Source organism: Pezoporus occidentalis, unplaced genomic scaffold (assembly GCF_034315485.1).
Source record: "Pezoporus occidentalis ecotype Australia unplaced genomic scaffold, CSIRO_AGI_Poc_V1 ctg23, whole genome shotgun sequence".
NCBI classification, from domain to species: domain Eukaryota; kingdom Metazoa; phylum Chordata; class Aves; order Psittaciformes; family Psittacidae; genus Pezoporus; species Pezoporus occidentalis.
The window spans coordinates 3,249,308-3,274,322 of record NW_026914180.1 but is presented as its reverse complement, the minus strand read 5'-3'; the positions used below and the strand labels follow the sequence as shown (position 1 = coordinate 3,274,322).

At 42.4% G+C, this 25,015-nt stretch overlaps 1 protein-coding gene across 9 annotated transcripts in view; it reads left to right on the top strand.

Moving 5' to 3' along the window:
- PRKAG2 (protein kinase AMP-activated non-catalytic subunit gamma 2) overlaps positions 1-25,015 on the top strand; it is a 246,664-nt gene that overhangs the window by 80,644 nt on the left and 141,005 nt on the right. For 5 of the 9 annotated variants that reach the window (XM_062621415.1, XM_062621417.1, XM_062621419.1 and 2 more), the window contains 2 exons: positions 8,379-8,450; positions 20,038-20,317. In XM_062621415.1, the coding sequence (XP_062477399.1) occupies positions 8,379-8,450; positions 20,038-20,317 (352 nt within the window). Of the gene's footprint in view, positions 1-8,378; positions 8,451-20,037; positions 20,396-25,015 lie in introns of those variants that run through there. The other 4 variants (XM_062621420.1, XM_062621421.1, XM_062621423.1 and 1 more) reach the window with 3 other exon arrangements.

Sequence of the window (25,015 nt, the reverse complement as noted above, 5' to 3'; positions counted from 1 at the left end):
CTTGGTGCAAGGTAGAAGCGCAAGGCACATTATCCCTTCCACATTTCACTTGGATTGTGCCAATTTCTCTTAAGAAACATGATTTTCTCAGAGGTTTTATTGCTAGCCTGTTATCTTAAAATTTAAATTCTAGTTGTTTCAGTTGGACACAGTGGCTTCTTCACTCCAGTTAATGCTCAAAGAGTTAACCCTGCTTTATACACAGCAGCCAAAGCTGTGTAAAGAAAATGCACATCTTAGTAACACCTAGAAATGCCAACAGAACTTAGGACCTCATTGCGCTGCCCATTGTATGTATGCCTATGATGTGTCTAGACTACAAGCAAAGACATGATTGAAGCTGGGCTTAAATTAGCCCGGCTGAGTTCTCACAGCCAGTGGAAGCGAGGAGTGAGCTAAATTGCTGGAGTATTTACTCAGCCTCCCATGGGGGTTTTGCAGCCTACGCTAACCCATGTGTTGTCATGGCTACACTTTTATCAGTGCTGTGTGGAGCTGGTGTAAACCACACTTGTGATTGCCGGGTAGACATGCCAATAGTAAGTAGCAATCCCTTGTTGGGATAGCTTGCTTTCTAAATTAAACTAAAGAAGGAAAATAAGTGATTTTATTCCCACTTTATAGGCAGCAAAGAGGGAGAGGTAAGAGGCAGGGTTCATTAATCCTATGATGAATCAACCACAGTTTATGCAAGTTGTTTAGCTGTTCCCATACCAGGGGAATGGGAGTAAATTGCCCATGCGACATGCTGGCTTTTCCCTCCTCTCTAGGCTGGACAAAAAGTGTGGGGTAGATCAGTAGTGGTTTGGATGGTTGAAGTTAAGTGAGAAGATATCCTATCCTTGATGCCTTCCCAGAGGTATACCAGAAAGCCAGGGCAACCAGTGAAAGTCTCATCACTCAGGTGCATCCGTGAAGCTATTCTGGACTGGATATGTGGTTTGTAAAGCAATTTGGATTCCCACAGGCTGAATTATGTAATGTAATTTATTAGTATTGCATGGCACCACTAACTGGAAAAAATAATGACGATACCAGATCTCAGTATCTCTCGGCTCAAATCCACCCTTGGGACCTGAAGGACGTGCAAGATGAATTTAGGGCAGAGTACTGTACTATGACTGTGACGTTTTCTGGATTATCTGAGAATTAGAGCTTCTGTCCTTGAGGCCTTATTATGTTGCCAGCTTCAGCAAAATATACCTTCAAATACGGAGTTTGGAAGGTGAAGAATGAAGACACCCATTCTTTTGGTAAAAGTAAAAAAAAATTGTTTAGCCTAAGAAATAAAGCACATTGTATGTCTTGGTCTCCTTTACCTGTGGTGCTAAAACTGAGGAAAGCTATGCGGAGTGACTCTAAACTTTGTAGACATGAAATTGTTCTCTGCAGCTGCAAGTGATGTAGGAAAATGCGGTAGGAAAGCATCAAGAGTGGAATTCTCTCTTGTCATAGGCTACATGTGTTGTCCCCTTTGACTTCCCACTCAGGTTTTCACCACACCAAGCACAGGGCCATCCTCTTCTTTTCCTTGCCCGATTTTCTCTTAGTTTCTTATATTTTGGGGTTTGTTTGTTTTTTTGTTTTTTGGGTTTTTTTTTTTGTTGGTTTTTTTTTTTTGAGGCACTACTTGATCACAGTGGATCCCTCACTTGCCTGGCTTTGCAGCTGTGAGCTTTCTTCTAATTGTTAAGATTATTCACGCTTGTTAACTGACAAGAATGTAAAGAGGAGGCAATAGGCAGCTCTCTTCCTAAATGCACTGAACTGGAAAAAATAGTTGCAGTTCAACTATTTATAGCAGAGATGTTCTGCCCGGTGTGAATTTCACCTTTTTTAGTCATCCATACACAAAGGAGAACCCTGCAAATCCTCACATGAGGCCATGGAGTCAAAATCAGTTCTGATTTTGTTTTGTTTTGCTCTTCTCTGAGGAAATGGTTTTCAAAGAGGTCTGGCCTATGGAGAGTGGGGAAAAACAAAAGAAATGCAAAACACAGTGACTTTAAAGTAGCTGAAGTGTAGAGATGATTTAGAAAGCCTCATGATGATCCTTCTTTGAATCCCCTTCAGATTGCCCCCATGCTGCAGTGACTCAAGTGTTTTTGTTACATTATGGCAAAATCATCTTTTGTTCCCTGGGGTTCTGCTATTTCACTGTGGCTGAAGTTATGTTTTATAGCAAATGCGTGCATTTCTCTGCAAATACATTAGGATCCTGTGTCTTGTTTATGTAAGGCAACTATGTAAGTATTGGAAAGCAGTTCTGTTGGCACAGAGTATGTGCCATCTGAAGGTAGCATTTCCAGTCTCCTGCAGTCCTTCTCTAGAGTCGTGTCTTTGATTGTCTCTTAATTTCCTCATCACTCATCTGACCACATTTTCCAGGTCTGAGGTATGTTATCTTCTGCTTTCACCCTGTGTTTCTTAACTTCGGGTGCTCCTTGGAGGAAACGACTCACCAGAGAAAAGTTTTCTTCAGCAGAGCAGGCAGGAATAGCACTTAATGTTGAGTTTGTATGTGGATTGTGGTGTCACGGGGAATACTGAAATTTTGTTTTCCTCCCTGACTTGCTTTCTCTGCTGTTCTCTCACTTTCTCTCTCTCTTTTTTTTTTTTTAATGGCATTTTGCTATTTACACATTTGCTAGGTTGTCCATCTGCCGTTGTAATAAACATGCTGCCAGTCACCGTGCTGTGTGGTTTGTGGTGTGAAGGAGCTGACAAACCAGGCTGTCGTGTACGTGGGGATCGTATTCAGGCTTTGTCAGAGAGCCCTCGTGATGGTTCGTGACTCATTGATGAAGTGGAGAGCAGTACCCTTCATCACAGCATTCCCATACAGCCCTGAGCTCTCGGGACAATATGGGCATTATGGGGCTCCAAGCAGAACTGATTGCATCCCACCCCAAACTATCTGTGCACAGCTCATCTGCAAAGGCTGAATCACCAAGAAGATACGATGGTGTTTCCTGGCAGGAGAGCACGACGCTTGAAAGAAAATTCTATATTTTGCATGAACAGTGTAGGAATGTGTTCTAGTGGTTTAAGTCTGAGATTGAGAACAAACCAAAAAACAATCCACAGCTTGGCAGTTTTTGTTGAGGAACCTTATCTACAGCCTCAGAAGGTGAATTTTCTCTAGACTGCTGGAGATAAATGCCTGTCAGGGGCAGTCAGAAGGGTTAGAGATGAAGAATGGTGCGCAAGAGGCTGCCTGGATCCCATCATCATGATAACTTGGGAAGAACAGCTTGGAAGACAATTATTTACTGGGAAATATCAAGGACTTCCTAGTTTCCTGGCTCTGCCCATCCCCTTGAAATTCTTAGTTTTAGCAGCTCTTTCTGACCAAGTGGTGGCAATCCAAGCCAGGTGCTCTATGGGTGAGAACAACGGAGAAACGGCTTCAGTAGCTCTTTAGTACTTTGCCTGTTTCCTTGTTACAGCTGAAAGAAACATCTGTAAATTACACGTGGTCTGGTTTTCTTATGCAAAGTTTCGTATAAACTTTTCATGTATTGTTTTTTGATATAGGACATTGAATAATCACCAGGTGGGTGGGGATTTTCACATGCTGAGATCTGGGTTAGATTTCAGCCAGCCATTACTCGCTAGTCTTTTATATTACACCTCTTTGGGACTGAAAATTTCCCATTTCTTCCAGGCACATCGTTTAGGGTGATTCACCACCTGTTATATCAAATGTGATGATGTATCCATCTTGACATTGAAGTGCACACAGACCGTTCCTGCACAGCCACCTGAGTGACTCCTGGACCATGCTGCCTCTGGCATCTTCATGCTGCAGACAAAATCAAGTCTCTGAATATCTCATTTCTACCCTCTGAAACTCTCCAGACCCAATCAGTTATTCTTCTTTAATATGAACAGCCTTAAAAGTAAAGTCAAATAAATAAATTGCAATAGCTTTGTGAAGTACAAAGCTGGCTTGCATAAATCTAACCCAGCTTTGTACATCTGTTACTGCCCACTCCCACTGAGTCATACTGAGACTTAGTCACCAGCATCCTCAGTCTCACAGTACGACTTATATATCTGTCTCCAAAACACATGCTGCAGTCTAGATGGCATGGGGGAGGGAGAAAAGCAAAGCAGTGAACAATCTACTCCTAAAGGAATAAAGCAATGTTAGCAAGTCTTATTATACTATACTATGACTAGTATATCTGAACAACATAAACAAAAGGGCAGAAATTCCTTTGTGTATCAGTGCTGAATCTTTCCTTGTGCAATAATTGAGTGGTTTGATATAAATTCCCCAAGGCTCCTAGATAGGATTGTTCTCAAAAAGAAAGAAAATTTTCTATTCAGTCAGAGCTACAAAGCTTTGTCCCCTGTTCCACAGAGTTCAGACTTTGGATTCTGTTCACAGGCCATTAGCATATGTAGTATATTTGCTATTCAGAGTTTTACATAGGCTTGTAATAGGTATGAATCCAAGGTTGATATAAAAAAAATCTGCTGCTGTGCAGTCTGAGATGAAAGAAATCGTTCACAGCCAATGTTAATAAAAATCCTGGCTTTTTTTTGTCCTTGGTAGGATGGTTGAAGGGCTCATAGCTCGGTAACATCAGCAGAGGAGAAGACCCCAAAGAGCTCTGTTAAGGTGGGATACTGAGGAGTGAAGCTTTTAGCAATTTTTTGTGAGACCAGGGCTGTTGTCAGCACTCAGCTTGATGTCTTTGTATCTTGTTTTCTTTGTTTATTGTATTAAAAGAGCTGTCTCCCCATATTGAAAAGCTGTCTTAGTAAAGCGTCACCTCCTGCTTGAGTTGTGTTGTAAAAAGAAACTGTAATGTCTGGCAGGCATTTCACAGCCTTAAATTTGGTGCAATCCTAGCACATATATAGAACACAGTGAAGCAGAAAAATAATGTTTCTAGGTGACACCATCAGTAGTTAGGACTGTGTGATGCTGCCTACGCTAGGACTCTGAAGTTGCTTATAGCTGGGGAACCCAGCCTTTCAGCAGAGGTAGGCTATGGGGCTACCGTGAAGATATTCTGACCTGAGTCACCCCTGAAACATGGTCAAAGAGTTGACCGTGTTCGTGGGGCATAGACCCACCACCATGAGCACAGATTTCACATGACCGTGTTGCTTATGGCCATGCCTTTCCTTTGAAGGGACAGTTGCGAAGGACGGTAGCAGGGAGGTGTTTGCGAAACATTCTTTTGATACCCAGCCCTGAAATTTTGGTTCACTGATGAGCAGGGCCATAAAAAGGTCACACTTCCCCCTAGAATACCTTGGAATTTGGTCTCTGACCTGTCAGTCGTAGCATATCCCAGGGTGCCTTGCTGGCTCCTTGGCTTCAGCCATTGCGGAGAAGCTTTATCAGCCTGGCTGCCAAAGTAGCCTTGAAACAAAACAATAATAAAAAAAGAATCCTGTTTATTCTGTGTTGTTTACTGGATTCAAGGCTTCAGTGGTTTGGTATTTAAGCTTGCAGCCTCTGCAATAGAATTGCTGGAAGCCCTCCTCTGACACCAAGGTCTCCAACTGCAGCGGTGTCCAGACCAGCATGTCTGGGCAAGCCTTTTTGGCAGGAATCCTTCCCAGTAAGGAAAGAAACAGTGAAACTGGCTGGAAAAGGTGAAAAAATGGCTTGGCTAACCAGATCTTGCTCCTGTTGCTATTCGGCTATGCTATGCCAGCCAATGTATTTGCTTTCTGTATCCTAAAATGTGGTTTTCCTTCCTATTCTCCAAAACAGTTCTGAGAAAAGGGTAAATGGATGCCTTCCCATGTAGAATCCTATGAAGACATGAAAGATGAAATTGTTAGGTAGCAGCTACACTTACAGCTTTTATCACAGGACTAAGAGTGCAATTAGTATCCTGTTTGAAAAGTTCTCCAGCCCTGTATTAACAAAGAAGGGTCTCGTGCTGCCCAGAAAGGTCTATCTCTGCTTATTTCTGCTTACAAATAGAGATCTGTTCTGCTTGTAAAGACAGATGAAGTTAGCATACCTTCATGATATCGGAGAGTTAAGAACTAGAATAGAGTCATCAGCTGGGTTCTGTGATAATTTTAGACTTTAGGACTTAATACATAGATGTTTTTAAGCTTGGAATTGTAAGTGGGAAGTGAAATTTAGCTCCTAGAAAAAATAGTTTTATCTATTTACCTACCTCCTCCTGGTTTTGAAGGTTTCTGCCCCCCCCCCGCCAAAAGAGGTTACAGTTTCATTCCTAGCTGTTTCACATTCTCTGAACAGCTTTTCTAACCCTGATTACTAGGTGTGTGCTTCTTTAAAGCCAGCTCCTTCCATCCAGTCTCCAGCAGGTTTTCTCCCTGTGGATTACGCCAAGCAGTAATATCAGGATGCTAATACGTGGAGCTCAAAAGAGGTTATTTCCATGGAAAATGACCTAGCACGCATCAGATTCCAGTTTCTGCCCTACTGAAGATGGGTAGAGGAAAATGTTGGTAAATTCTCTGGCTAAATTAAAGTAAACATGAGGGGATATGTTTTTGTGTAACTTTCCATTAGGCTTTTAAACTTCTTCACAGAGATTCTTTACTTAAATCCTGCAGTAACATATGAAGTAGGAATAATAATAATAATGATAATCCATGTATCAACTGTGTTTATAAATGCCATTTATGGCTGAACAATTTTTATGTGGACTATGTAAGTCATTTTAATCTTAACTAATTATAGTTGCTTAACTAATTATAATTTGTTCATAATTAAGAATAAGCAAATTGACACAGAAGCTTTTCTTGAAGGTCCTGTGGGGCCTGGTGCAAGCCTTTGTCAAATCTTGAGAACAGTGAAAATCTAAACCAAACAGATTTCCTCTTCTTTTGGTTTTGAGATGCTTCCTTATGTTTTTATTTGCAAATGAAGTTGATGTGAAGCACAGATGTCAAAGCATGGTGATGAGGATGACATTGTATAGTTGGGTTGGTGCTTTGTAGTTTGGGCCTTTGTAGATAGTTCCCATTGAATGTGCATAGATGGAGCCAGAAGCATGCTAATTTCTCATGAATACTTTGGTTTGTGGCCGAATGATTTGGGGCCAGCTTAGCCAAGCCTGGCTGCTGCCTCTTTTTTCTTTTTTTTCTTTCTTTCCAACTTGGCATGAATTGCTCCCATGTGCTTCAGTTCCAGTAATTCAATATTTTGTTCCTTATTTTTGTTGTTTCTTATGTAACCAGAATATTTTTCAAACACTTGTAAGGATTATGTCTGAGTTACACACATTTTTGAGCATATTTTGGATTTAGCATGATTACACAATGTGAAGTGATTAGACCTGTGGCTGCTCTGAATTCTGAAGGCAAGCAAGCCCTGTAGACTACCCGGCCAGTGCTAATTTTTAATTAAGCTCTATTTAATCTCAAATTAGGTTTATGTGAAATTGGTATTTATTTATGTTTTGGGCTATTTTAAATGGGATGCAGATGTAGTAGTAGAGCAGCACTGAATCATTACATGGAAAGGGTGATGCCTCACATCTGGGAGGTTCTGCGTTGGGGAGGTATTCCTGACATTTAAACCAAGATATAGGATCCAAAATTCAGTTTTCAGTGCACAGCCTCATTACACAACCTCATGCTTTTGATCGGAGAATTACTCTTATCTATTTTTTTTATCAAACAGATGCTGAACTTGACACTAACATAATTTCCTTATGCATGTAGGAAGGAGCTCTAAAATCCCCATGGCTGGAACATGAAATAGCATAAACAGAACAGATGGCAGGAGGTAGAATATAATTGCAGTTTGGTTTTTTTGTTAATTAAAGATGAGCATGTATGCTTTTCTTATGATTTTATTGTCTTTAGTCATGGAGAATTGGGTGCTCCTCTCATTTGTGCAAGTGAATTGCTTATTTCCTCCCTGAGCACTATGGCACAATTTTCTCCACCTCTGTTGTATGTGTCATGTGTTTTCCAGAGCATCAACATATTCTTATTCAGGTTTTGTTTATTGTCATAAATACTCTATACTGAGATGATACACCCCACTCAAGACAAGATAGGCCATTTGCTGAGCAAGTGGTTGTATTTCAACTATAATTTCCTATAAATTTTTCTGTGGGATTTGGGTACCTCCCCTTGAAAATTTTAGCATAGGACTCCTGACTTTGGCTATGCAGGTCGTTTTCCACGGTGGTATAATGCAAGCTCTACTAAGGGCTCTTTATACACTTGGAACTTAGAGCTGCCGTTGGTTTCACAACTAAGGAGAATGATCAGAGCCTGTGTTGTTGCTTTCCAGCAATTGCTATGGGTAAAGTAGTGGGCACTTCTCTAATAAAACCATGGGTTACAGTCATGGGATGCTCTGAAGGGAGGAAACATTAATATAGGACGTAATTTTTTCTTCTCTGTCCTGGCAGGATCTCAGCTCATTTGCCATGCCATTCTTGGACGGTGATGTGGAGAGCGCAGACAAAAATGCTTCTCGCAAGGTAGGATATTTCCAAAGTTTCACTTTTGCTGTGGTGGTCTCGTGGTTTAAGGCCAGCTGTAAATCAGAACCACGCAGCCGCTCTCTCACTCCCCCCACTTTTCACGCCCACCTCCCCACCGGCTCCTGGAGGGATGAGCAGGAGAATCTAAAGAATGTAACTCCCATGGGCTGACATCAGAACAGTCCAGTAACTAAGGTATAACACAAACCACTGCTGCTACCACCAATAACAGTAATGATAAGGGGAATGACAAGGGAAGAGAATATAACCGCTCACCACCCACTGACCAAAACCCAGCCCGACTCAAGCAGCAATCTATCCCTTCCAGGTAACTGCCCCCAGTTTATATCCTGGGCATGACGTGCTATGTTATGGAATACCCCTTTGGTCAGTTTGGGTCAGGTGTCCTGTCTCTGCTTCCTCCCAGCTTCCCCTCCTCCCTGGCAGAGCATGAGACTCACAAAATCCTTGGTCAGACTAAACGTTACTGAGCAGCAACTAAAAACATCGGTGTTATCAGAGCTGTTCCCAGGCTGAAAGTCAAAAACACAGCGTTGCACCAGCTACTAAGAAGGAGAAAAAATGACTACTACTGCTGAACCCAGGACAGGTGGTTGAGTCCTTTGGTGGTAAACACCAGTTATTAGCCTTAAAAAAGTCTGGGGTTTTAAATCTTTCTCACCATACCAGAGTGATGCACTAAAGCAAATACAGTGACTTTTGCAGACCTTATCATGACAGTGCTTATGCAATGTAACCTGGAAACAGTGTTAGCCTACAGTGGTATTGTCTCAAATGCTTCAGATGTTGTGTGTAACACTGTTGTAATTCAGTGAAGTGATATTGCTTAACTGCATTCTCAGGAATATAGTTAGCTAACAAAATTTCTGGTGCTGCTACAGAAATACAGTGCCCAAATAGGTGCCTGTGGCTGTCGGTATGTTTTCCTGGAATTGCCCCCTGATGTTTGCTCTCTGGCTACAAAGGTTTTAACTGTTCACTGTCCTTGAATTTGCTGTCCTTGGCACTGGCAAAATGAGCTGCCTTCATTTGCTGAAGCTACAGCAGTAGGGTCTTCCCATAAACAAGGGGGAAAGATACCTCCTCATTGTGGGATTAACTCAAGATTATCCTTCTGGAGGCAATGGTATGGTTTGTGTTTTCTGATGTCCTGATATTACATTAAACCAATAGATTCACAGAGCTTGCTTGCTTAAAATGATCAGTTAAGCCTATTCAATGGATGACACTAGGGACAGTTATAAGGTGCCTACACAACGTTCAAGGAAATAAGAACTGTGGGTGGGATCTGTCATCTTCAGGTCCTGGCCTCATTACTTTCAGAAGGCCTTGGATTACAAGCTGGCCTGCTAAGCATAAACCTCCTACCAGCCAAGCTGTGAAGAGAAATACTGCTCTGAACAGTAGATAGCCCCAAAAGCTGATCCATAGCTACACAACAGACCGGTTTGCTTGTCACAATATTTACAAGGCTGTGGACCTCTGTGAAGATTAAACCTGCTACAAGCCATTTGTCAATGAGTCTGCCGTTACAGTTCAAGGCAGGTGAAGCAATAAATATCTCCTTAGTGAAGCTAATCTGCACCCAGAACAACTTAGCTCTGTTGACAGCACAAGTTTCTATTCCTTTGCACCTCACTGCAAAGGGCAGTTGTTTAAAAAATTTCTGCAATCCATCAGTAACTGAATACTTTTATAACATTGGCCTTGTTCTTTTCTGCATTGGACCTTTTAAGACTGATGTATGAGTCACTGACGCAGAGGAACTCTTGTAGATGCCAGGGAAGCTGAAATATACAGCATTGCCAAAAGGTGCTTGCTTGGAGGGTTTGAATAAAATGAACAATGTGATGGTTTTGGAAGGGGTTGTCATGCTGGAAGAAGGCAGGGTTTTCTAGCTAAAGCTTGATTTTTCCGTTTATCAGCTCCTTTTGCAAAGAAAGTTGAGAAAGCTGCATGAATCTCAGTCACAAAGAAAAAAATATACTGAAGCCAGTCTATCTCACTCGTGTATTGTTACATGATATTGTTTAATGACTTCCACTTCACCACTTATGAATCCCCTGGTTTTCCTCTTAATAGTCCTGGTTCTCTCTTTTGACAAGTGCTTGTATTGGGAGAACTAGAAGAACATTTCAGTAGCTGCCCTTCTTGCACCTTCAGTAAATGCCAGGGTTTTAATCCCTAGACTTGAGTCAAGTTCTGCTTACGGAAGTGCAATTAATTTTGGAATAACCATGCAACTGGGACTTAACATCTGAAACTGCATTTTTAACTGACCTTTTTGACTGAGTGTGGAAGACACAGAGTTTTTTCTAACATTATGCTTGGAGCTCTGTTCAACATATGCAACAAAGTGGGATCTTTGCTGATAGTGATGAGTAGCATCAGGCAGCAGTATTTGCTTAATTTTAACTAAAAGTTTGCCAGTCTCTACTGCTGCTACATAAAGAAATCCCTGAGTTACTTTTCACTTTCAAGTGAGATGGTTTTTCTTTGTTTGAGGTTGAAATCACAGTGCAGTGTGCAACTTCTTGTAAATTAAAAGTCAGTGTTCCTTCAGTAGTGTGGCTTTTCCATTCACCCGTCATGTTGGAGACAGGCAATTCATCAGGGATGTCTCTTTTCCTGCACTTAACTCTTCTGTCACCTGAGCTATAGATCGAGAGTAGTTCGCAGCCTATCTTTCCAATCTGTCATTAATTTAAACCTGTTCTTTGTGAAAGGCTTTTAGAAGCTGAATTAACATTTTCCACAGAGACCCTCAGTACTTTATCCTGTGACAACAATCCTCATTACACAATTAGGAAACTCAAGTGCAGAATTATTTGTTCAAGTTCACATATGAATTTTTTGGCAGTGGTGGGAATGTGACACACATTTCCTGAAGTTGAGCCTTAATCACTTCTCATTAATATGGCTATTATTATAAGTGATGTATTCTTCTTTCCTTTATGACTGACATCAGGAAGAGGATAGGGATAGTTTTCACCTTTCTCTGCTGAAGATGGAGAGCATACTACTGTGAAGAATCTTGTGTAGAAGTTTTTGGGGTGGAGTGATGGAGAAAGGTAGCTCTTGTGTCTGTGGTAGGTATTCTGGCCCTTCTTATTGCCTGACAAAATGCTCAATACTTGTGCTGGTAGCTTTGTATAAAACAGCTTGTATTGCCCATTGCCCAAGCTCAAAGCTTGCACTCTCCAGAAATGGCTGAATCCTTCTTGCAGAGAGACCTTAAAGGGTCATTAAATGCAGCACTATAGACAAGGACAACCAGGTCTTCCTGTATAAGGAGAAGCAATTAGATTTGCTGGATTTCCTCAATCTGGGGAAAGATGGTGGAAGAGAGGCAGTTTAGAGGCCTGGAGAATCATGACTGATGCAGAGCATCATTCAGAAAGTAATTCTAGTACGGTGTGGTAAGGCAGCAGTAAGGGATGAGTGCCCCTCTGCACCCAAATGGCTCTATCAATTTCAGAGGTCTCAACACCTTGAATACTTACAGATCATTCATCTAAAATGTGATGGATAAGGTGAAAGGATAAGGTATAGAAATTATAGGAGACTGATAGCCATTGCCTTCAGCTGGAAGTGCAGGATAGTGAATGATTACAGAGAAAAAAATGACAAGAAAATTGTCCATGGGGAGACAAATAGCAAATTATAGAGGGAGGAGGGAATAGGAGGAAGAAAATAAGTTCAAAGAATAATATCTATCTATTCCTTTATGGAAATAATAGAATTGTCATAGGAATATAGAACAAAGCTTGAAAAAGAAGTGTGCATTAAATTTTTTTTTCTCTACATGGGGAAAAAGCTGGTGAGATGTTTATCTTAGATGGCAGTATTGACTCTGTCCTACTAATAACTTCAGTGTATTTAAAGCAGAAGGTGCTAAAGCTAGACATTTTAAAGTTAAATGCAAACGACTCTGATAAAATACCCTTGAATGAACTGGCAGAGCTTTCTCTGAGTAGTGCTGATTTTGAATGCATCTTGGAGCAGAGATGAAGTTCCAAAACACTGCAAAAAAAAAGAAGTAATTACTGTGTTAATATTTACAGTGTTTGCTATTAGGATAATTTACAGGTTTGTCCTTGGCAAAATGATGAAATATCTGGTATTGGATAGTTAATGATGCTCTTATAATAGACTCATTTGGATTGGAATTAATGGTAAGCAGTTCTTACTCAACAAATGTGGGGGTTTAAATGGATTATAAATTTGGTTGGAAAATGTCATAGTGTTGGTGTCATGTATATAAAAGTAGCACAAGACATTTGGATTTAAGAAGCTGGAATGATACTGAGTAAACATGGAGCCTATTAAATGAATAAAAAATCTGGCTGGTAAAATAAATTGAGACTCATGAGTGGAAGACTTTGTTTCTAGGCAGACAAAACATTCTGTTGCTATACTATATCATACTTTATCAGGGACTTGAAAGAAATACAGACAAATTGCCAATACAGTTTGTAGTTCATACAAAAATGAGGGGGAAGAGAGTGGTACATTCTGAGCAGGAAACTCTCCAGTGCTGAATGAAAATGCGATCAGTTACACCAAGGAGCAAATCACGCAGACTTTATTTTTGCAAAGCCTTAATTAGATTTTACTAATGGCTGTTGGTAATGAGCTGTACATGGATTCTGGATGTGACATGGCATTTAAAGGATTAGTTTGTTTTTTTGGAAGCACAAACAAAGGAAGAGGGTAAAATGTAGAGGCTTTGTTGCAGCTACGTTTGGCACTGACTCACAGTTCTACTATCAGTAATGCAGGAAAGTGTTGATGAACTAGGATAAGAAAACATCTGAGGAGTGACTCCAGTATTGAAGGACTTCAAGGATTGCTTTGTCCTGCTTCTGATCCCTGCGTTGTTTTTGTTTTGTCCAGTGACTCAGGGGAGCTGTGTGAGCAACCCCTGAATGATGGAGAAGAAGCAAATAAAAATGTTGGTTTTAGCCCCCTTTCTCTGGATAATAAATCTCTTCGTGATTTTTTTCCCCAGTCTCTTAATTATCCATTTCTTTATGAGCAGTGAGAACGGGGAGCATGTCCTGGATGATGCCACAGCCTTGGCATGGGGCACATGCAGTGGATGCAGAGAGCCTCAGGTCAAGGGCACATAGGACAACCACTGCACTGTCATGTGCATGACTCCTTCCCATCCACTGGTTTAAAATAAATGCAGTTAAGGGTTAGGAAGTGGAGAGGCAGCCAGCCCTGCTTTCACCTTTCCTCAAGCCTGTTTCTGCCTCTGAGCAGCCCTGGTTTTCCTGCTGGAAACCTTACTCCAACTGTCTGTACAGCAATGCAGAGCTCTCAGAGCCTGCCAGAGCAGCCAGATGCATCTCATTGTATTTTAATTTGGGAAAGTGTCCTTGTACTTTAGTTTCGGGAAGTGACATCTCTGATCCTGTAATATACATTGTCATCTCAATTGTCACTGCTTATGCAGAACCAAGGGAACTAGTGGTGTGCATGTGAACACATGGTGCCTGGGAGCATAAGTCCTTCATTACCTTTCAATCTAATGAAGTCAGCTCTTGTGTTTCTGCGAGCTCTTTTATTCCAGCAGAATCATCCAATTAACTTTATCAAAGGGCTTTTTTATTGAGATACACTGGAAGGGCAGGAAACAAGTGAGACATCTATCTGGTGTATTGTCTCTGTGTTTGCTGTCCCTGTCAAGGATGGTGGGAGGTGATTCCTTTTCTGTTACTTGACATTCAAAAGATTTTTAAGTGAAGACGCAAAATGAAAGTCAAATAATTCACTGTTTTAAAAGCAAACAGAACTCAAATGCTCCATATATGTCTTAACTATTTGGAGCTGGAGAATAAAGGAATGCAGATCAGCAGCATTTAATAACTTTCACTTAAACTCAGAGGCATTTTGAAAGGCTGGCTAGCTTGAGCCCATTTGTATGACAGATAATTTTTTCAGCCTCTTTTGAAAAACTGATCTAAATTCAGATTACCAACTGAATCAGAGCCAGAGATTTTTCAGGGAGGGCATCCACTAGGGAAAGCAGTGTGCCCAAGAAAGGACCACTTTCTTGGAGAGTTGGGGCACTGGTAGGGGAGCACAGGAAATGGCTGCGGAGAGGTGCTGTGGCAGGGACACAGGCAGTGCCTGCCTTTCCTGCCTCCAGCACAGCCTCTGCCTGTGTCATGGTCAGGATCTTCTCAGCAGAGCTTATTCATTTTTCTAGGCACATTGCTTTGGGAAGGAAGCTTTCGTTCCCTGCAGTTAAGGAGTCCTTAAATTCTAAGTTGGGAGCAGAAATGCCGCCTTAGAGAGGATTTTATTTGGTAAAATGGAGGGATCAGATTTTCAATACAAAGCATGGGAAAGAAAATGACAATGTTGGGAATAAATCTGCCTGTGAGTGAGAAGAGGCAGGACTGAGTTGGATGGTGTGTGGACAACAAAAGACTAGTTTGTGGTGAAGTATGAATAGTTTGGTTTCTTAGCACATTGCAGTGGGGATTATCATATGGTAGTGATTAAATGTAGTGCACTTTAATCTTTCTTGTAAAAGATGAAGAATTGTGAGTCAGGTAAAGAAAACAAATGATGGGAAAGATGGCAGGCTGGTGTTGAAAGGATGACTACAGGGTGGAGGGACAGAAGGGGTGGGGTTTGCCCAAGCTCAGTCCCAAAACTGGTCTTCGCTAGTGAAGCCGAGGTAAAAAATAGAAGCATACTAACCATATTTCTTGGGGTGCATCGAGAAGTGGTTTTTTATTAGGGAGGGACCTTATACAGGAAGACCTGGATGGCCTTCAGGATGAGTACCTCTTGACAGCACAAGATGCAAGGTGTTTCACTTGGGGAATTTCAACAGAAGCGATAAATAATAGAAGTCAGGGAGCATTCTCTTGTCCTGGAGATGAAAGGCTTGGACACAGTCCTTTTGCAGAGCCAGACTCTTGCACCTACTAGAGCAGTGTGGCCATGTGCAATCTGGGACTGTCCCTGGCCTGTGCTCTCTCCAAGCCCAGGTGGCACCTGGGGGATGCTTATGGCACAGACTAAATCCCCATCAGACAGAGTGAGCAGAGAAGCCACAGGGACAACTGCTTGATGATTTGAGTCTCTTGTCCTGCTGTTTTATTCTCGGGTATGGGGTAGCCTGGGACTGGTAGTGATTCTTTTTGTTGGGAATTTGTCATCTAGGAGTTTTTTGAAAATAAAGGTGTGGGTTTGCTGGTCCCTCACAGGATGGCTCTGAGCCGTTAATATTCATAGCTAGGAGTAAGGAAAAAGGGATTAGGAAGAGAGAAAGATTCCCTCGTCCAAGTGAAATGACAGAGGCAGCTTTCAGGATGCTATTTCTTGCATTGAAATCATCCAGAGCTGCCCAGTGTGGAGCAAGTGCCATGCTATCACTACATTTCAGTCAAAAAATGGAACGCTAAGTCTGCCAAACACTGTAAGACATGTCTTGTTTTGTTACTTCATTCAACAGTGGCCAGTACTGGGTGTATTTTAGAAACCCACCTAAGAACACTTGGTGCATACAACAGAGCAGAGTATTTCCCTAGTCCCCAGCTGAGGATCCTTTTGTGCTCCCAAGCATGAAAATTGATAGTGTAGCATTTATGTTTACTCAGTGCTGTGCAGGGTAACTGGTGTAGCCTTGAGCAAGTGGAATCAGTGACTAGAAACAGCACCTCTGATGTAGCACAGGGCTCTGCTTGGTTGCTTAACTTCACCAGGGAGCACATTGCCCGAGGCTGAGGGTTGCACTGGCACTATTACCAAGCTGCTAATTGAGCCCTATTCCTGCTGCACTGTTTTCTGACTGTATAGTCAGGAACTGACATTTCTCTCCAATGTAACCAGTTTTAAGGTGTAAGGAGTCTAAGGTTAGGCGCAGAGCTCAAAGATCCTCTATATTCTCTGCACAAAGCCAGCACAGGGAATGTTTTGTTGGTGGTTGGTTGTGCTTTTAATTAGATGAACAGTCTTCATAGTTGGAGGAAATTTTCAATTTGTTTTATTAGACCTTATTTGTACATTGATTTGTATTGTACTTGCATTGTGTGTTTGGAGTCCTTATCGTCAAAAGGCCAATTATCCGATCAGGGTCAAATAAGCCATATCACCATGTGCATTATTAGGTGTGTTTCATACTTCTGCCCTGTCTCACTTTACTGCTTTTCCTGGACCAACACAAACTGATGTACAAGGGTTATTAATGTGAGAAACCAAAGTGCAATATGCTTCTTTGCTGCTGCAGCTCAACTGGAAGAATAGTTATCTTTCCAAAGCACATGTGGAGTTTTCTGCCTACCTGCCTGTCATAGCTTCAGGAAATGAGTCCAAAAATTCATGAAGAACAGGCTGATGATCCATCTAGCTGTGTAACCTGCCTCTGTCACCACTGGTTATTCCAAAGCAGAGATTCTTCTGTATTCCTGCTGAAGCATGAAAATTAACAGTGCCCTGTGACTTTTGTATATGCTGTGATAACTGTTGCTGCTGATGATTTTACTTATGGAAGCACCTGATCATTTTTTAAAACTCTCAATCCATTAGCCTCAACTACTATTCTAAGAAAGCAGTCCTGTTGTAATTCCCCAAGCAGAATCACAGGTATTTATCTGTTTTGATGGTGGGCGTAACCTGCCTTTAATTAACGTGTGGAGCGGCTGGAGGAGAGCTCCATGTAATAATTTCCTTTAATTTGGTAGCATGCACATGTGTATTTAGCAGCATGCCCCTGGTGATCTGACAATTAGCTAATAATTCAGCTGCCTGGCACGATGGAGAGAAAGCAACCGGTTCTGATTGCAATAAATGAAAACATCCCGCTGCTTCTGCTCGGAATTTGAGGACAGTTTGCTTGTGTGCCTGGCTTGGGCGTACAAGGGAATACTGACTCTTTTGACAAATTGTTGTGTGACGTTTTACATTTCTGGAATTGCTTTAGAGTGTGAGAACACCACCGCCTTGTCACAGTGGCTCCTACCAGTGTGTCATTGTAGTAAAAAAAAGCATGCAAAAAAAAGAAAGCATGAAATATTAAGGGAGGCACCAGAATAACATTGGTTTTTTAGCTTTACAAATGTCATGGCTTGTCACTTTAGGAAGAGTTATGATGAAATTCCCATCCTGGAAACATTCTTAAATTACAGTAGTAGTGACAGGTTTGTATTATGATTAAAATTAACTTGAAAATATTCTTATTCCCTACTTCATGGCAGTAGATTTGGCAACGGACATATTTAAATTTGAGTGCAAAGGGAGGTGCTGTTGTGCTACTTAGTTGCTTCCTGGACTATGTAGTTGTCAAGAGAACAACGTATAAGTAGTCTTGGATGATTTACAGATGATATTTTAATAACGCTAATGAGCTTTTATGAAAAAGCTATCACTTTGGCACTATTTTACCCATGACAAAAATGCAATTTGTTTATTAATTTACTTATAGTGTGGCTATTATGCCACGTCTCAGTTGAGGAATTGCACCCTGTTAGTGTCAATGAATACTCACCAGGAGACAGTTTGTGTGCCAGAGGACTCAGAGTGGTAATAACGAAGATATAGTCCACATGACAGAATAGATGAGGGATATTAAATGAGGTTAAGATTGCACACAGAATCCATGCCAGCTGGGAAACAAACCTGAGGCTCAGGCCACTGCATTAAGCATGAAACACTACTTTTCCTACTCTTACGGATACCGTCAAGACACTTTTAGTACCCATTGCTTCAGTTAAAGTTCATTAATGTTTTCCAAAATTGTCCCCTTGAGGGCAACTGCACCCCTAATACATCTGCAAAAGGACAGGTTATTTCTGAGATATTTTTGTCCATGTTGTCAAAAACAAGTGTGCAGGTATAAGAAGCTGTTATGTTTTTGCAAGAGATTTTTGTGCTCCACAGAGGAGCACAGAGCATAATTCATCAACTATCAAGGGCTGTGCCAGCATGTCTCTGTTCATGCTATTTGTGTCCACCTCCCAGACCAAGTGCCACTTGCCTTTTAGGTTAGAAACCTTCCCAAATGAGAGACCACACTCCCTGCAGGCCCTTCTGCAGTTCCCATGGAGTGGGACCCATTCTAGCTCTGTCCTGTCCCAAGAGGAAAGAAGAGCTGGTCCAAAGTGCATGTGTAGGAGACAGAGGTTTACGAGAACCGGGGTCCTGTGTTACAGAGGGAGCAGGTCTCTGGCTGTTGTGCTGCTCATATGTATTTCTACAAGTGTTTTGGAGCTGTGGCTAAAAGTGCTTTAGAAAAGGGAGTTAATGGCTTATGTATTTTAAACTCAGCTGACCTTTTTTTAGCTGGGTTCATATATGCAAGCGCTTCACTGACACAAAGGAGGGCACAGGTACTTAAGAAGCTTTCATTCATCACTTCTTTCACCGAAATCATCCTAATAAAGGATGCTGGTTTTCCCTATAATGACTCCCATGGCAACAATACCGTACCTAACTAGGCTGACACACACTGGGAGGTATCTATCACAGGTAGAAGTTGTCTGATCCGTATCTCCTGCTTTGTGTTGTGTAATTGGGAAGAGAGGAGCAGGCATGCAAAGGGCTTGAAACTCAGTGGCACAGCGTGCCTGTGGGCACATGCTCCGTGGCCTTTGCTTATTCCTTCCCTGGAGACCTAAAACCCACTGCTGCCTTTTGCCAGGAACAGAGCCCTTCATTCATGAGAAATGCCCCCGGCTAAAAAAGCAGTCTCATACCCACAGAAGTACCTTGTGCATCCAGAAGGAAATAAACTCTACATGTAGCCCAGACACAGGCGAATCCCACAGAAGTTTTGGGTTAGCTTCTGTAATTGTATGCATGGAGAATTTAATCTTTGCTCCTTTCTTCTTTGTTGTTTGCTTTTCTGGGTTTTTATTCTGCCTTGCTGGGTGAGCCTGCGCAGTGCAGCGCTGCATTGTGCACAGATATTCATACTGGTTGAAAAGCCAGCGCAGGTCCCAGAAGAGGTACAGCCATTAGAAAGGTTGTACCCAAACTCGAGGCAGGGTAATTCGCAGCAATGTTGTCAGCCTAAAATGGCTCCTCTCTTTTTGGTACTGTAGTTGCAATCCCACAGTTGTGGCTGTCAGTGTAGAGACCCGTGAGGTGCTTAGGGACTTGTCTATTGTGCTGTGCCACATCATAAGATGGAGATTTAAGTACTGTGGAAGTGTCCTTAAATTAAGAGGAAGAGTTTGAGGCACTGTGTTTCCTTAATGGTGATCATTCATTGCCTGTCATCTTTCAGTTGTTAGCAGAAAGGAGAGGGATGTGTGACAAATTAAAGCAGTAAAGAAAATCCTACGTTATATGTGATAATAAAATGTATGACCACATATTGAAATTCTTTTGTGAAATTCAGGCTGTCTTTAAGAGCAAGGGGCAGTATGTATCCCAGAGAGGTGGTACACACAGTGCCAGTGTCAGTGGAGGCAGTGCTGTGGAATAAACACACGAATAAACAGGAGCTGATTATGTTGAGACAGGTTCAGAGATCCTGATGGCCCAAGCTGAACTGAATTAATGGTGGTTTTCTTTTATTTCCCTTTTCTCTCCTCCTCAGGTGGAAGAAAGCTACTCCACCAGCAGTCCTTCCAAAGGGCTTTTCTCCAAAGGGCTCCAGAACCGACCTTCCAGCCCCGTTTCTGCCCCTGTGAGATCCAAACATAGCCCTGGCTCACCCAAAACAGTGTTCCCCTTTCCCTACCAGGAGTCTCCCCCACGCTCCCCACGCCGAATGAGCTTCAGTGGGATCTTCAGGTCCTCCTCCAAAGAGTCCTCCCCCAATTCTAACCCGTCTACCTCTCCTGGGGGCATCAAGTTTTTCTCCAGATCAAGAAAAAGTAAGAAATTGCTCATGTTATTTCAGGAAGATACACAGTACCTCTGGGCTTGGCCCATTCTTTACCTGCGGTAGTGAAGTAAGTGCAGATGAGGCATGTGCTAATTTTTCATTATCGCTTTCACTGACCATGTGTTTTGGGTTTCTGACATGCTGTCCGTTAGGGTATGGCCTCTGCAGTGCCATGGACACCTATGGAGTGCTGAGAAGGGAAATCACGCTTCAAAGCTTTGCTTAGGATTCCTGCATCTGCCTGAGTGGGAGTTGTCTGTGTGGTTTCACCGAGGCTGGTTGGATGTCAGCACTGGGGCTCGAGAACAGCTGGAGATATTCATGGGGTTTGCGGTGGAGGTGGGCGCAGAAAGAACATAATCTGAGCAGCTAACAGAGACTTGCCTCTGTAGACTCCATGGAGAATTTCTGTTCTTCTTTAAAATAATATTTCTCTGCCCTGTTGTAGGAGGGGAAAGAGACCTTTCCTGCATAGAAGTGAATGAATGATACATGTTTCCAATCAAATGACCATTAAGGGGGTGTCTGAGCTCCTCTGCCAGAACATGAAAGGCACCATAGACCTGTATGGTTTGGAGCACTTGCCTGCTTTATATCGGGCACAAATTGTACCTCTTCAGCAGCCCGTGGGCTAATGCACCATTAGGGCTCAGAAATGAGCTGACTAAGAACAGGCTTCAGTTTTAAAACTTTCTTGATGAATAAAGGTTCCCAGTGCTGGTCTACAAGCCCAACCTGGTCTACCCAAGGGGTTAGTGGCTATATGAAGGGAATAGAGTTACAGGGAAAGAGCGGACTCTCTTACCACTGAGGGTGCTGGATTGTTAGATCATAGTGTGTTTTCCTTCTGTGAACAGAAGAAATAACTCGGTGATAAACTGTTGGCAAACCTTCTGCGACAGTGGAGGTAGAGAATTAGTGATGTGTATACCTACAATTGGCTATATGTTTCCTGCAACATATTGATAGCTTTCAGTGACTTTAAATAGTACAGAGGGGCCTTCTTGTTTTTCTTCATCAGAATTTAACCTAAAAGCATTAATTTTAATCAGAACAGGTAATTTCTTAGTGACTTTTGTGCACAAGAACATAGCTAGGCAAAGCCACATAGGATTTTATGTTTATGGGAAGTTCTGCTGCAGCTTAATTGAAATGGCATCTTTCCCAGTCCTTGCCTCTCTCTAAAACACCTTCATGAGATTGAAAGTAGCAGCCAGTGTTTCTGAAGGACTCCGAGTAGACTCCAAGCATAATTTCTATTCAAGGACATTTGTTTTTCTCTGCTTGAAGTTCAAGTATGCTTTCATGCTCTTTCTCAAGCCTCAGGATAATTACAGTTCGTTTAAGCTCTTCTTGCTAGTCCACATATATTTAAATACTGTATGCAATATGCCACTGATTGAGCACGCAGAGAGGGGCTGGTTGCTGCAGGAGTAACAGCAGTGTACACTGCACAGCAAAGCCATCTTGTGACTTTTCACTCAGTTTATCCAAGTGAACGGCACTGTTTTAGTCCTGGCCACGTACAACAGACTATTAAATAAATCAATCTTCCAGTGGTCAGCAAAATCCTTTGGATAAGGTCACATCGCTGTCACAGGAACAGGCTTGGCATGGGGCCATGCTATATTTGAGTTAACAGAGGATACCCATGACCCTGCTGCTCCAGAGAGGGTTGCAAGAATTGTGCTGGATTTGGATGTTCGTGCTCTTTTGCTCTTAAGGCAGGAGGGTCAGTTTTTTGGAAGAGGTGTGATGATTAAAACTGGTATTTAAACTGATAACTCTTCCCATTCTGCAGCTTTCTGCAAAACAGAATCTTTCTTACCATGTGCTTTCATGTGGTTTAGCTCTCTTAAGGAGAGACTAATGCACATGCATACCCTTTACTAGCATGTTAAAGTAGATTTTATTCACAGTGTGCTGAACAGGGGTTGGTAATGAATTACACTCTTAGGATTTACTATATTTAATTAAATTTTAGTAACTTTTATGTAACAAAACTTCCAGGACTTCAGGAAATGTATTGGTTAGCATTTCTGTTGTGTTACATAGTTTTTCAGAGGAAAAGCTTTTGCATTTTGCTACTTTGCAGATAAAGAATAACCCCATGTATTGCAAAACACTACATTAATTGGTTATACCCCACTCAAAACAAAGCCTCTGTGGCTTGAATAGTATTTCCTGAGTACCAAGACTTCTCAGACACTCCTCAGAGCGGATAATCTCATACCTTTGCAAATACAGGCTGGCAGAGACCGGATTGAGAGCAGCCCTGAGAAGGACTCGTGGGTGTTGGGTGCTGAGAGGCTCAACATGAGTGCTCGAAGCCCAGAAACCAACCGTGTCCTGGGCTGCAGCAGCAGCAGTGTGACCAGCAGGTCAAGGGAGGGGATTCTCCTCCTTTGCTCTCATGAGATCCCACCTTCAGGACTGTGTTCAGCTCTGGGGCCTCCAGCATAAGAAGGACATGAACCTGCTGAGGCAAGCCCAAGGGAGGGCCGCGAAGATGTCTTTAAACTGAAGATGGCTTTGAACTGAAAGAATGCAGATTTAGATTAGATACAAGGAAAAAAATCTTTACTGTGAGAGTGATGAGACACTGGCACAGGTTGCACTGAGAACCTGTGGCTGCCCCATCCCTGACAGTGTTCAAGGCCAGGTTGGACGGAGCTTTAAGCAATCCGTGGAAGGTGTGCCTGCCCATGGCAGGGGGTTCAAACTAGGTGATCTTCAGTGTCCCTTCCAACCCAGACCCTTCCATGATTCTGTGATACGCTGTGCTGAAGAGCTGTGAGAAGAGCTAAACGTTCACATGGATCCATGTTTCTGAAGGTGCATAAATGCTTCGCTCAAAATTGTCTCAGCCTACGTGATTAAAATCCCATTCTCTCAAGCAGCTTGGGATGCCTGTGCTGAAAGTAAATGAGACTTAGGTTACTTTATCTGAACTGACTGTGTGTGCATTAAAATCAGATGGACTTGTCATGTTTGCTTGCCTTTACAGCCCGGCTGGTGCTCTATTAATGGTATTGAAATGAAAATTAATTCTGTGCTGGGCTGCATTAGGAGCATCACCAGTAGGTCAAGCAAAGTCATCCTCCCCCTCTGCTCAGCACCGGTGAGACACATCTGCAGTTCTGGGTCCGAATCTGGGCTCCTTAGCGGAATAGAGGCAGAGGCATATTGGTTCAGCAAAGGGCCACTGTGATGGTCAGGGACTGGGGTGCATGATGTAGGAGGAAGAAGAACTTTTTGCTGTCTTCAGTTACCTACCAGGGTTACGGACAAGGCAATGCCAGGCACCTCAGGGATGCCCATCAAAAGGGCAGGAGGCAGAGAGGGAAGCTCCAGGCAGGTGTAAGAAAAGTGTCCTTGATGGGGGTGATACAGCTTTGGAGCAGGGGTCCGGAGGGGCTGTGAAATTGCTGCCCTTGCAAATTTCAGTAAGTCTACTGGACAAGGCTGTGAGCATCCCAATTTAAAGTTGAAGCCCTGCTTTGAGCAGGGTTTGGACCAGAGACCTCCAGAGGTCCCTCCCAGCGGCAGCTCTTCTGGGAAGCTACATTGGAGCCTTCCCTTTGGGTTTGTAGCAAATCTGTGTTTTATCCAGGCAACCTGTAATTAAAAAAAAAAAAAAAAAGAAGGAAAAGAAAAAGAAAAAATAAAAAAAAAAAAAGGACCACATTAGAGTTCACAGGGGTTTGGGTTTTTTTTTTTGCCCTCCACTTTCTATGAAATGAGCCTGTGCTGCACTCCTTTCCCTATCAGCATGGAGCAGTATGTGGGGGAAGTATACGCAGTCTTTGTTTTAAATGACATACCCATCTTCCCTCCACTTCCTCCTCCTACGCATTGTTCAAAACACAGACTAACCTGTTAGTCTGCATATTCCTTGTTTTTCTTGGAAGCACCTTCTTCCTCACTTGTTTTCATTTTAAAGGCTATGTGTGGTATTCTCAGTGCTTTCTTTCCCACGTAGTTGCTCTTTTCCCACCGAGGTTATTTTGCCTTTTGAATATATGCAGTTTAGGAAGGGCATTAATGGTTAGGGTAGGGCAATACTAATACAGAAAGTGATTTGCAGACATGAGGCTTAAAACATTTTCCACTTAAGGGTGGGAGTTTAAAGCTGTTGCTCATCTTTAATACTGCATCACTTGATCTGGCAATAGCCAAAAGCTCATCTTTGTGTCTTTTCCCCTTTGTTACCCCAGTTCAGCAGCTGGTCATAACCCCAGTGCTCAGATCTGACAAAAGATTTGCCTTGAAAGGAAAAACACCTTCCCACAATGTGTACTTGGCTGCCAGCCACTTCAGGTATTTTGTAAGTACAGCTTCAAGGCAGTAAACTGCTGGTTGCGGCTTCATGTCCACATCTCATCGTTGAGAAGGCAACATATCCACCTCAGAACCCCCTGGAAGAGATTCTGTGGGGACCTTTTTGGGTGAGGTTTGTGCTTGGCCACTGGTGCAGCCCCTTTGGTTCAGGAAGTTCAGCACAGAAAAATCCAAGACAGCTCTTTGCATGCTGGGTTTCTGTACAAGTGCTTTGAAATGTAATTCTTGGCTTTTTAATTTCTTTTATGTCTGAGAATTTCTGTGCAACAGCACTAACAGGCCAACAATTGAAAACTGAGTATGGATTTGGGAGGAATTAAGCTTGGCTTTGAGGTGATGCAGATGG